Below are 13,775 nucleotides of genomic sequence, written 5' to 3'. Positions count from 1 at the left end.
GCAATGTTTTGCTACCGACTCGGGATCCCGTTTATTTCGCGTTGTACGCGTTGGTGGATCGAACTGTCTCGGCAAAAATAGATTGCTCACAAAAATGGAACCTGCTGAAAAATCGTTCACTCTCCGACCGTGTGCACACTGATTTTTAATTATAAGAAATAATTATTACATGTCCCTAGCAAGGTCTTCCTCTAGGTCTAGCAACTGCGCAAGTTCTCCGACAATCAATTAAGAGGAAGCACTAGAAGAAATCGAAACGAGTCAGCCTTAGGATCCACCTCCCAACGACCTGGCAAGCTGCACCGATAGGCTGCATCGTCTTAAAGGAGCAAGATCCGAGCAAGACGATCGCCTTATCTGCACCGGAGGCCCTAAACTCGCGATTCCTCTGAACGGTGCGATCATCTAAAGAGTCTGATCGCCTGGAGAGCTCGCATACCATCCCCCTTCCGTCGTTCCTGAATTTTTCGGTCGCCGAAGCCTCGATTATTACGCGATTGGCGGCGATCTTCCACCGTATCAACGGAGGCTCCAATCTGATCAGGATCGTCGGGATTCTGAGGTCCAGGGGGGATGGGGGGGATGAACAACCGATCGTCCTGAGAGGGGTGGGGGTCCCGGGGGAGGGGATGAAGGCATTGCCAAACATTTACGAGGAGACTACTTTGCATCCGGAGGTCGATAACGCGGTGATCCCGACCTGCGCGAGTATTTTCCTGCATCGGATCGCGAAACTGCACACGCAAGTCACATGGCGCATGGTCGCGATACACGGATCAGCCTGGAGCCGACTGGGCGTGGCCAACTGTTCAACGACCGTTCAGCCAATCGATAACCGGCTCTCCCCACCACTGCACGCATCGATGCACCGCTCGCAGTCAGAAGAATCCACGGTTCCCCCTCGCGCATCCACTGGCGATGCTCTTTGCATGAATCTCTCCGCAACGCGAAAAACCTTTCCCGCCCGCTAATTGAGTATTTGGGGGCTGCGTTTGTTTATCCGGCGTGCAGTACATGGACCCGCCGATTGCGATGTCCTCCGAGCTTCGAATGCGATTCGCATTGTTATGTTAGGTTCGTTCAGCCGAGGAGGAATGAAAATCTTGACGATTGGTTTGTCTAGCTGCTTCGACAGGGTCCAATGATGTTGGCAGTGATGCTAATTTTAATCTGGATGTGGTTGAACGTTCGTAAATCCCAGGGCTATCTTGTTACATTGAAACGAATCAAGGAAGAAGTTAGAATTATGATTTGTATAATGCTTTTAATTGTTGTGAGAGCTGTGGCAGTGACAGGGTGGACTTGCTTCTCTGACAGGGTTCAGAAATGTTGGGAACTTTGCTAGGTTAGTTCGAGGCATGGTTGTCTGCTTCTAGTTTCAAGGGATAGTTTGTTACAATGGGGATAAACGAGAAAACAATCCTGTTTTTGGGATCGCATGAAGTACAGCTTGGTCTAGCTCCTTGACAGTGTTAGGAAATGTCGGTAGCACTCCTAACCTATTCCTAAGAGCAAGAATGAATATCATTCCCAGTTTCCAGGGCTGACAGTGAGGGTAAATGAAGAAATAAATTCGAATGAGGTCTCCCAGGTTCTTCGTGACTGTCGTATCGATTGTATGAATAACAGAATAGTTTGGCGTCTTCGTCAGGCTTAAAGGAACGTTATTAGCATCCCTAACCTACTCATAAGAGTGTGAATGTATTCTTAAATGGAGGACAGTGGATGCTGAATTAAGAACGAAGTTAGACTGAAGACTCCTCGAACATTTCTGACTATTATGAGAATGATATGCATGACAATACCGTCTACAGACAATACAGTTTTTTGACATTGCTTAAAAGATATTGTCAGCATTGTTGACCATCTCTAACACTACTAAACACTGAACGGAACTTTCCCGGCTTCCATGTGCACTTAAATCAAGAATGGACCTAGAATCAAGCTACCAGGGTACAGTCTGAGCATTCTAAAAACAGTTTCAGTGACACACAGCTCGTTTTACTTAACCTACGATGATCCTAGACGAACCTAAGCTGGATGAAGTTAATTCAAACGAATCTGAGCAACAACTGCATGCGGCGGAGGTAGTTCTGGTAACCGCGCGTTGCCAGTATCGTTGTGGCAGCGATTTTGGAAACGCGTGATCGCCGTAGCGAGGATCGAGCGCGCAAAAGCGGGGCAGAGAGAGCGGTCGCAAGCTCGCGCAGTATGAGATCGTGTTGGAAGGTAGCGCTTACCGTGAGGTAGGGCAGCGAGATCCCCGTTGGCATCAGCGACGGCGTCGTCGTCGTCGTCGACGGGCGTCGAGACGCTCACGCACTCACCAAGAGCATCACGCGACGGACCGACGTGGTCCTGGGTTGGGCGACTACCGGGTGGCAATCACGTGGCCGCGTAAAGGCGTATACCAGGATGGCCCGGGAACTTGGAGAACTTGGAGGCCGGCACAGAAGCACAAAGGAAGACGAAGCACGTTCGCGGCCCCGGGGAAAACGAACTGTCAAACAACGACGATGGAGAGAAAGAGACCCTCTCTCTCTCTCTCTCTCACTCTTTCTCTCGTGAGAGAGGGAGACTTGGAAAGATTATTCTCTCTCTGCGAGGGATATATGCGATCGTCGGAACACGCGGAGTGTACGCAGGATGCGAAGGGCCTCGCGGAGACGATGATCGCGAGCGGATCGCGAATCGGAGAGGGTTGGTTAGCCGCACAGCCCCGGGGGTTTCGGCGATCCCGACTAGCAAACCGAAAATACCGGCGAAATACTGGCAAACGCGATGTGCCAGCGGCCCGTACGTTCGACGCTCGCCGCGCTATACGCCTTCGGGTTTGCTATACTATAAGGTAGTAAGTGAGCGAGAGACCAAGCGGGACCCCTACCGGCGCAGCCGTACATCTTAGTATTATGGGCAACTCACATTGGAAGATACGCCATCAAGCATAGCCCTAGCGAGAACGCGAGAGCGAGCGAGCCAAGCCGAGCGATTGTAAAAGTTTTAGGGACACTTTGCGAACGCTCGCCCCCTCTTGCCCCTCTCGGTCCTCCCTCTCTCTTCCCTCCCGCGCTACGTCCACTCTCTCCTCTCTCTCTCCTGTCCCTCTTCTCTCTCTCGCTCTCCGTTCTCCTCTCCGCGGAGCCGCGCCCCGGTTCTCTCACCCCGCCGACCCGAGCCGATCACAAATGTACGGCTCGCCCCCGAGCTAGAGGGAGACCCTACGCGAGAGCGACAGAGGCACAGACTGTGAGCCCCCGTCGAAATCCCCTCCCCCGGGACCCCCTTCTCCGACACACCGTGGAAGATGGCGAGGCCGCCGGCAAAAGCGAGACAGCGCCCGAGAAAATGATGATGCTACTCTCTGTGTCTCTCCATCCCCCGCGCCGCGATCGGCGACAGACACCCGGACAATGACGGTCTGAAGCCTGTCCGTCTGTCGTTCGATACCCGACGACGAACTCGCGACCGTCGGAATGAAGACGAGACGGAATCCTCCCGGTAACCCGTCTCCCTTGCACCCTGAACAACACTGGCCAATCTGGGGTAGGGTTCATGCTACTCCCTCTCTCTCTTTCTGTTCTATCGCGAGATGGACCCAAGGGTTGGCCAGGGGTTGACGGGGTTGGAGAGCACACCCGCGACGCCATGGGCGCGGCACTCTACTGAAAAGTGGGAGAGAGATCGAGGGAGACAGAGAGATTCGGGGAGAGAGAGATTCAGGGAGAGAACAGGATGCAGCTGGTTCGGAGAATACTGCCACGCTCGGTGGTGGTTGGAGGGTGAAGACAAAGAGGAAGTGCGCTTTCTAGAGGATGGAAACGTTTCTTGCCACTGTTCGGTGGCGCCCTCCGGCCTCTGCTTCAAACTGACGAGACTTCAAGATCGTTTTTTGGTGTTAGATGGCTGGAGGCATGTTAGACAGTTTTTGAGCACGCTGGGTACTCAGAGGTTGGGGTTGGAGACTTTGATTAGGTTGGAGCTTGAATTGATTTGGGCCCTGGAGGATGTGAGGTTGTGGGGATGATGCGCTGGTTCTGTTGTTTGCTCATTTGGCTTGGTGGACACGGTAATTTTGTATGGTTCGAAGACTGAGGTTGTTAGGGAGGCTGTGGAGTGTTGTGGTGAGGTTTTGGAGATTGTGTGCAACGAGTGAAGGTTTGAGGAAGTGCAGATGATCCCTGGATCGATGAATGGACTTGGTCCATTAGACCAGGAGCTGCAAACAACCCATTTATGTTGGTAGATGTGCATTCATATTGTTCTTACAGAAATGGGGATTTGAGTGAACCTCAAATTCACAGAACCTGAATGTTAGGATTGGTTTAAAGGAGTTCCAAAATGAATGGCACCTTACAGATCAAGATTGCTGCCCTGAGCATTGGATCCGTCTTCCAATCCACAAAACATTAGAATAGAATCACAGCACACTTTCTGGCCAGTTTACTGAACCGTATCTCCGTGCTCTGATAAGTTTCGTACTCCTTAGGCCTAAATAAAGCTTTGCGAATTGATAGCCGGTTTCAGGAATCGACTTTCACGGAGACCTGCCAACTTGCGAACTCAGAAGATGAAACTGTAAAGAGTTTCTCAAAAAGCAAGGATGAATAATCTCATGAATATTAAATGAATCTTAGACTCTGCAATCGAGTCGCCCAAGAAAAATAGTTTCCTCGCGCACAAGTGTAGCTCGGTTAATTAGCTTCATGCAAAACATCATTTGATTCCAGGGGTAATCCGGCGCTCCAATCCAAGCAGAATGGAACTGGAAACCTCGCGGCAGGATTGCGTTTAATTATGCAGAATATGATAGCTCCGCCGCTGTTAACCGTCTAATTACTCTTTCAATCGCAACGTGTACGCGCCACGTATTTTACCATGTAGCTTCTCGTTCTCGCAAATGAGCATAGAGTTCAACGCATCCCGACAATAGCGTGCCCATTGTTTCCCTCGTCCACGCGATTTTTCACATTCGCGACAAACAATACGCTCCTCGAATATTCGTTGTGAATTGTTAACACGCCTCGTTTCCGTCGTTCAAAATAGGTGGCGATTTTGTTAAAATTATACTCGCGGTTTGTTTAATTAGCAATTTTCAAGGGTTCGAAAGAACAACCATTCTGTTCTGAAACGTTCTCGACCATTTATTCTGAGTTGAAATTACTGGGATGAGCAAGCACAATGCAAAAACCATAAAAGCTCAATTTAAAAATCAATTTTAAACGAAACGTGAACAGAACCACAAGTGCATATACATGAGAGAGAGACGGACAGCCTTGGAAGATAAGAAGCCAGCGATTATACCGTGCATTTTATGCGGAACGCGCACGAAAATGAAGAAAGCTGATTCGCGTCGAATGTTTAACATTCTCAAGTTGAAAGAGAAATATCCTCCTCGGTTGTCTTTCTTGTAAATGAATCTGGAGACGCAAAGACTCTATAAATTACTCGGCGTCTTATTAAGAGACGTTTTTTTTTATTATTCATGAGCTTTTATTTACACGTCGCAGTTATTAAAATCAACGTGTCTGAATTACGTATTTGATAGCTTCGTCTCTGTGATGAAAAACACGAAATAAATTTTTCGACGTGTTAATTGTGGAATCAACAAACGCATCAGCCCTACAGATGTTAGCTTAATTGATTTAACGAAACAGAAACTGGGAAATTAAGACATAAATAGAGGTAGTCGTTGAGCTAGTCGTTGCACCTAATTAAAAAGCCATTAAGTTAAATTATTCATCAGAAGCTAGGTAATCAGATGACGTTCCTAGTTGAAGCGATAAATTATTTAGGCAAAGGTACCACTTAAATCCGATCAATTAAAAAATTCGCTAAATTAATCACCACTGAATACATTTCCAAGAATTCCAAAGAATACACAAAATTCAGACCTCTCAACTAAAATCATGTGACCTCGATCAAAGAATTTCACTCATCGGTCGAAAGCAATTCCAAAAAACGCGTCACCAATGCGAGGTAACAGGCACATTAAATAGCCAGCAGCTTATCAAAAAATCAGCGGAAGGTTCAAGCACCCCTCCAGCCGATGGCCGAGCAAAATGGCAACGATCAGCTCCGAAATGTTCTGGTCCCGATGGAATTTCGGCGGTGATTCGGCGTATGAGCTCGAAACGCGAATGGCCCAGGAATTCCATGGCGGTCGTGTATGCGAGCGTACCGGGCAAGAGAAAGAGGGAAGAGAGAGAGAGGAGATAGAGGCGGTTCGTTGGTTATGCGAATTTTAATTTCCCGGCGATGCATTCGGTAACGAAGTTCCGACGATTAAGCGTTCTTCGGTGACTTTAATAAGTGTTACCCGATACACGGTGGACGGGGCGAGACGCGCGATTTTAATTGGACCGACGACGACGAAGCAGTAAACGTACTCGCGAGTCGCATTAAATGGCGTCTCGTTTCCATCCTGGCGAAAACCCGAAGACAAATTTACGTCGCGATATAAGCCGTTCATAAAAAGAACCACGGGGACCCGAGGAGGGGGCAAAACAGGGAGGGCCCGTCGAATGCAGGAGAAACAGCGAGTGAGAGAGAGAGAGAGAGAGAGGAGCGGAACGAACGGAATGGGAAAATAACGTTTCTCCCGTCCGCTGTTCCATGGGAGAGCAGCATTACCGGGAATTACGTGGTTCAGGGAAACCAAACGATGCGATCGATCCAGACAATGCCTATGCAGTCGCGGTACATTAATTTCTTTCCCGGAATCGTAGTGGGTCATGCGCTGCCGACGACTTTATTCGACGGGAAACGTAGAAGGACACGTCCATGTTCGCGGAAAATTTTTCACGAATTATTTCTCGGTTACAATCGCGAACTGTTGCGGTTTCGTTCGAGTATGATGGACGGAAGTGGTGCTGCAGATTTTCGAACCTGTTGTTCACCTTGGTTATTTTATGAACTATCGTTTCGTACAGGAATGTGAGATTTTTAGGATGAACTGGTTCGTAGATGTTTGCGGAGAAAATTATCATTCAATTTCATGTGAAGAGTTCTTGTCCCAAACATTTCCGGGCTGCTTGAGGATTTTTTTCTACCAGTGTAAATACTAGCTCCTTGTAAAATTCTTCCGGTAAAATCGTCCTGCAAATTTTTCCCGTACAAGTGTTCTGTGAAATCGTACTGTAAAATTTTCTGGTAAATTCTTCCCGCAAAATCGTTCTCGAAATCCTCCGGTAAAATCTAATTTCATCCATCAGGCAGCGCATGCTCGGCAAGCGAGCGCCCCTAAGCAAGAAGATGAACACATTGTGCGGCGGAGAGCGTCTTCGAACAGCGTCTCGAGCCAGAACGTTGGTGGCGACCGTGTTAACGTCTCTGAAGCTTCCAAGAGCCGTTCGGAATTGAAACGTGAGGGAAGATTAAGCGCCGTATGTGCTTCCACACAGCCGCGCGACACATGTCGCGATCGGTGTCCGTATTAATTCCAATTAAGGCTTGGATACCGGCCTGGTGACGATCGTTCTCTCCCGAGAGGGAGAACGAGAGAGAGCACTATACTCCGGGAGGGGTTGGACAAACGACGATATAATAAAATCTGAAAACGACGGCACCGAGCGTCCCTCGGCGTTATTATCCGGTTGCTCTTCCCAGAGCAACGCTTGGCCCTGAAGGGAGAGAAAGAGAGGGAGAGAGAAGCCGGCGTGTATCCTACGCGAGGAGCATAAAATAGCCGGTTAAATGCGCCGAACGAATACGAAAAAGTCTAATATGAGGAACCCTGCAGCCGCAGAAGAGAGCTCGGCCCCGAACGACCGTCCGAGTTTATGCTTGCGGGGCCCGGCCCCCGGCCAATCCGAGCGCTGGATTTCAAGGGACGAGTAAATAAATTGAACCAGAGAGAGCCCCGCGACCCGCTCTTCTTTTGCCTCTTCTACTTCTTCTTCTTCTACTTCTTCCCGGAACCGGTGAGACATCGACCGTGTCTCGCCCTGCCCCCGAAATCGCGACGGAACGCGGGGATCAATGGATCCCACGACACTCTCTACGATTCTGCGAATTAATTGTGTGCCCTTCTTCTGCCCCCCCCCCCACACTTACTCGCTTGCTCCTATCGTGATACTTTCATGGGAACGCTCCGCAAATTGCTCGCTATTATTCCTATCGCTGAAATCCAGCTGACGATCTACTGCGACTCGGTGCTCGTCTTCGTTGTCTTTCTTTGATAGCAATTTATGTTGATGTATGCGCAGAAGCAAAATTCTAAAGGGGAATTAAGTGGGAGAAATTATTGACGTATACGACTTTGAAGGTAACAGAGCAACATTATTAATTATGCATCTACGACAAATTTTTAGAAATGAATTCGAACGAGAAACTAAGTAAGTAGTATCGAGGAAACTGATTAGGAAAGTGAAGGAAAGCGATTAACAACGAAGCCAGTGGAGCGTCCGATCGACAAAGAGACGATGGCGTCGCGTTTCCCAGAGACGCCTCTCTCGTCTGTCGCGGTCCTCGAATGTCGCCGCTCTATTCTTAGAAAATGATCGCTGGAAACACCCGTATTTACAATGTAGGTGTACCGGCGCGTAAAATATTGTCCTTAATATATTGTGAGCGAGGCGGTTAGCGTCCCCGCGGTTCAAAGATTGCACTGACAGCGGCGTAGGGGGGTCCAAAAGGAGGCTGTAGGGAGGGGGTGCGGTGAGAGGGAGGGACAGAAAGGTATTTAATACGTTTCGGCGCATAAATTGCCGAGTATATGGGGCATTACGGGGTGGGACGAGAGACCATCGTTGCCCATCGGGCTGTCTCTTTCTCTCGGAGAAGCCCCAGAGCGAAATCCTCGCTGTCACGGCCACCATGTTGGACGCCGTAACCTGGTACATCGCTTTCTCGCTCTTCTCCCCTCGGGAACCTCTGGTTTTCTTCGTGTTTTGCCTCCCCCCTCGTTCCCCATCACCCGACATTCTTCCACCGGCTGCACGACCGGATTCAACTCGGGGAACACGTTCAATCGGAGAAATCGGTCTCCTTGATCGTCGAACTATGCCTTCGGTACTCCACGTTGCTGCTCGTTCATTCGTTGAAGCGTCGCAATCAATGTCTACCGGTGCGAATAGGATCGCTGTACGTTACGGATTTACTTAAGGGGGTAGACTCTTTTCGAGGATTGCAAGGGTGCTGGTTGCGCCTTCTCATTTCTCGATAATGCAAATATGGGGTTTTTCAGTAGTCAAAAGCGCTAGATCAACAGATCAATCTAGGCTGCGATCGCCCTCAAAAGTTCTAGTTTTTAACCGACTTCGAAAAAGGAGGAGGTTACTCAATTCGATCTGTATGTGCCCCTTTTTTCTTTCACCGATTACGCCGAGATGGATGGACCAACCTATCTTCTCTTCCCACCTACTGATAGATTGTATTGGTATTTAAGTTCGTGTGTATTCACATAAATTAAATGAAAATTATTTCATACTTTTTAGTGCGTTTTCTCGAAGTCGGTTTTTATGTTCACGTAGCTACTTTCATAAAGCTGCGACAAAACTACATGCGCGACTGCGGCCTAGATTGATCTCTTATCTGTTTCGCATTAAAGGAATAAAAATCACGAAGTTTCGGGCAAATTTACCTACAAATAGCAGGACAGCATAACTTATTTCGGGAAAACTCTGTGTGAAATTAACACAAGGTTCAATTTCAGCGTTAGAAAATTGCATAAAGTTGGTATGATTCATCAAAACAAGTCGAAAGAGCACTCAGTCCAGGGTCACCTGAATCCGCTCGGACGATGATCAGTCAGTTCCCCGAAGAAGGAACACGAGCTCAGACGCGGCTCGTCTCGACACGATTATTTTTAACCGAGACCGCGGGGCGATACGGTAAAAACGGCGTCGTCGCGGAGAGGATCGGCTCGGTTACACTCGATACCGGTAATTCACTAGGCAAGGAGGCAAGGAAGGAAGGAGAAGAAAGAAACGAAGACATCGGTCGCAGAAAGAAACGGAAGACAGTCCCGGGAAAGAGAGGCCCGTTCGCCGAATGAATTATTTACGAGGCGAGTGCGAGCAAAGCGAAGTCCCGAGATAACGAGCGCGATCGTAAGTGCTCCCGGGTCCTTTTTCCACAGTGGATGTGTAGACGCGATAAGAAAAAAAGACTCGGGGCACGTGTTCCGCGGAAAGATCGCTTTATCGACCGTGAGGTATCGGCGGAGTCAGGTGTGATAGGTTTTTCCGCGATTCTTCTGCTTCTGTAAATTACTCTGATTTATTTTGGAGGTTGTTGGGTTGCCAGTCGAAGTTGGAATTTTTAAAGAATCGTGTCTCGTCGAGTTTAAGCTAGAGCGAGTGGTATGGCGGAGGAACTATCGAACGGCGAGGCCGAAGACTGTGAGGAATCGACGGAGTCAGGTGTGATAGGTTTTTCCGCGATTCTTCTGCGTCTGTAAATTACTCTGATTTGTTTTGAAGGTTGCTGAGTCGAAGTTGTCGAAGTTGGAATTTTTGGAGAATCGTGTCTCGTCGAGTTTAGGCTAGAGCGAGTGGTATGGCGGAGGAACTATCGAACGGCGAGGCCACGTTAATTTAGCGAATGGCCGATCGAAGGACACGATAAGGGTGGGAGTGAATACGAGTGGTCGGCGTCGGCGCGCGGGGGTGGATGTCGAAAGTTCCGCTTTTGTTTAAGCTAATCCCATTCGCGTATAACGGGGGGCAATTCCATTAGGAGGCGGACAGGAGTCTGGAACCGCGCGCGGAGGGTCGGAAAACAATCCCAAGCGTGCAGCAGACCACCAACCCCGCGACAAAGGGGTTGCTGAGGAATTGAAACGTCGCCGAACGATCCTCCGATTCTCTGTATCCGCGTCATCGGACGCGATCCACCATACCTAGACTGTCAATCTTGTGCGTTATGGGAAACGGGAAATGTTAAGAGTGCTAAACAGCGGTTGTAATGTTTGTAGAAAGATAAGTAGTACATATGGAAATTTATTCAACTGAAGCAGGCAGAAATTTATGACTATCGGAGGAAGCATGAATACTTGCGGCAAACTATGTAAACGAATATTTTCCGTTCAAGCTTCAATCTGGTTAGAACATAGACAAAAAGTTGTACTGCCACATGGAGGATTTGTATTTTATTGCATTCGTCACGCTCGTACGAGCCATAAATTCATAAAATCCGCATTCCACTTGTCATTTTTAGTATCATTATTATACGTTTTTACTGCACAAACACCTTGCGTGCAGTTCATTTAGAGAATGAAGAGAGCGAGAGTACGAGAAATAATCAAATAAGTTTACATTGTTAGTGTCATGCGCGACTTCTGCATGATCTTGTGTTGTGCGTGAGCTAGTTGCGCCCAAAATGCATCTAATAATCTGATACTCAATTGAATAATTAAAAATTGTTTTGTCGTCGATGAATGACGTCCATATGCAGGTAAAACTCTATTAATAGAGTTGTTTGAATAATCATCTTTTATGTGTGGCGATAAAATTGAATTGATTTTTCATCAACAAGGTTCAACAAGAAGATCAATGTACACACATACACAATTTACTTTAAAAGTTGAACTCCAATCCTTAAGATAAAAAAGGAGACGTTGGTTCGATCAGACCTCAAGTTATTCTGCGCAATATCGCAAATACGAGGCTCGAACAAAATTGCAGGTCTGCGACGCTTCCCGGCGGAATCTGAGGCGGATTCCTGAAATATCGGGTCTCCTAATATGAAATTCAATTCGAGGAAGGGAATAAAACTCGGTAGAGAGGGACAAACCGAATTGAGAGAAAGCGGGAGAGACGGGTGGGCGTTCGTTTTCGCCGGGAATATCTGCTGCTGGCAAGTCGGCGTCGAATAGGTGGACCAAGATGGGCGGGTGGCTGGGTTCCTCTCTTCGAAACTGGCTCCTCCATTTCAGGCCGAAGCCGAAGGAAGGACGTTCCGTCAACCTTTTATTAGCTCGGGCCCCGAACGCCTCTTCCCCCGTCATTTTCCGCACAATGTTGCAGAGAGACCCCGAAATTTTTATCCTCGCCGAAAAAGATAACCGTAGGCGATCAACCTTTTCATGCCGAGACATTAACGACTCGCGTTTTACAAGAATATGATGCTTTTATCGTTCAACCGGCTTGGAATCCCGGCTTCGGATTATGATAAAGGCGACCGTGTGCGCCCGGCCCCAAAATCGAGATCCTGTATCCAAATAAAATTGCTACAGCGTGCGCGATACCCGACAACGAATTACGACAGGCCCATGTAAATTTTTAGATTGTCGAACCGACCAATCCGGGCCACCGTGAAATCAATTCTCTCATCCCGACATGGAATTTCTCCGATTTTTTCAGATCGCTCGATGATAAACTCTTCGGGTTTATTGCGAGCAACTTTGTTCAGGATTGTAAATAGCCGAGGTCCAACGTCATACTCTCCTGAAGATTTTAAGTTTTTGCTTCATTGCGAATGTATATTTGGATATTTTATAATTTTGAGCAAGAGGAATTTTTACCGTTTTTGAGTTTTATTTGCGGTTTACAGCCAATAAAGCTACGAAAATATCGTCAAATCCGTCGTCGCATTCGCTCTAGAATCGTTGCACCGCGTCGCGCGGTGTTATCGTGTCTCGGCCGCCATTTTGAATAGCCGATAACCGCGCGGTAATCGCCAGTCGCGTCCGCATTTTCCGCGGCTGGGAACAAGTTATTAAAGTCCACGAGCCACGGTGATTGGCGTTTCCTCGCGAAGGATAGTGCAAAAAAGGTGTTACGCTCCTCTGTTTGTCGCCTTCGGGTAAATGAGGCGATTCGCCTCACCTCTCGCCGCGTCACGAATCAGAGATAAGAAGGACGCGTTGTCCTTCGCGTGCCTGGTGACGACGACGCGGCGAAGTGCAGCCCGAGAGAGTGCAGAGCCCGAGATAGCAACACCGTGGAAGAAAAGAAAAATTTCCGTGAGAACAACCGGAGCCAGCCTTTCTCGGCTGCGCTTCACCTTACTTTCGCAATCTTTCCTTCACCTAGCTTCTGTCAGAGTTCCTTGATTGCAAACGAGCCGCGGACTGTCTGCGCGATCTTCTTACTCGCAGCAACATTGCAAATTAGTTTCCATTCGCGACAATCCATTAAAATAAAGGATGAACTCCGCGTTTGATTCGCACGAGTCTAAACAAACATATTTTTCGTTCCGGAAATCACAGTTGGGCATTTTAATGTGTACGACTAAAAAAGTAATAACTGAAAAATCGGAGAGTGATTCAATCGATTGACGAAGGTAATCGTCAATCGTTGATTAAAAAAAGAAATCATCGAAAAGAAACATAGAAGGACGTGAACAGAGTTTGTATTATACATAGACCAAATGAATACACCTAAACTCAGTTTACATTGTTTCCAGTTTAGATTGCGTATTTCATTTCGAAGTTTCAGCAGGTAATCATTAATCATTATCCGATTGGCGATTACAATTGAAAGGAATGTAATCATTAACCGCAATTAACGACTAAACTAGGAAATTAATTGTTAACCGCAATTAACGATTAAACTAGGAGATTAATTGTTAATTGCAATTAACGACTAAACTAGGAGATTGATTGTTAACCGCAATTAACGATTGGATTAGAAATTTACTCGTCAATCGTTGATTTTGCCGGAAATTACGCAAAAGTGAAGAATATGTATATTCTGTAATTAATTCACGCGAGTCTGAATAGAATACTCTTTTAAGATGCAACAATTCTACAGCGCTGTATGGTCCTACGCAGATGTTAGAAGGGGTAGCTGGTGTAATTATGGTTAGAATTTGATCGCAAGAATTCTGGTGCC

The 13,775-nt window shown here is 47.6% G+C and overlaps 1 protein-coding gene across 1 annotated transcript in view; it reads right to left on the bottom strand.

Annotated features, from left to right (window-relative positions):
• LOC143208196 (uncharacterized) overlaps positions 1-2,917 on the bottom strand; it is a 377,481-nt gene extending 374,564 nt beyond the window's left edge. The window contains exon 1 of the mRNA XM_076422373.1: positions 2,241-2,917. Within this exon, the coding sequence (XP_076278488.1) occupies positions 2,241-2,273 (33 nt within the window). The 5' untranslated portion in view covers positions 2,274-2,917. The remainder of the gene's footprint in view (positions 1-2,240) is intronic.
• Between the last annotated feature and the right edge of the window lie 10,858 nt (positions 2,918-13,775).

Source organism: Lasioglossum baleicum, chromosome 4 (genome assembly GCF_051020765.1).
Source record: "Lasioglossum baleicum chromosome 4, iyLasBale1, whole genome shotgun sequence".
Lineage (NCBI taxonomy): Eukaryota > Metazoa > Arthropoda > Insecta > Hymenoptera > Halictidae > Lasioglossum > Lasioglossum baleicum.
Note: the sequence above shows the minus strand (reverse complement) of the source record. Positions and strands in the feature narration are given on the sequence as shown.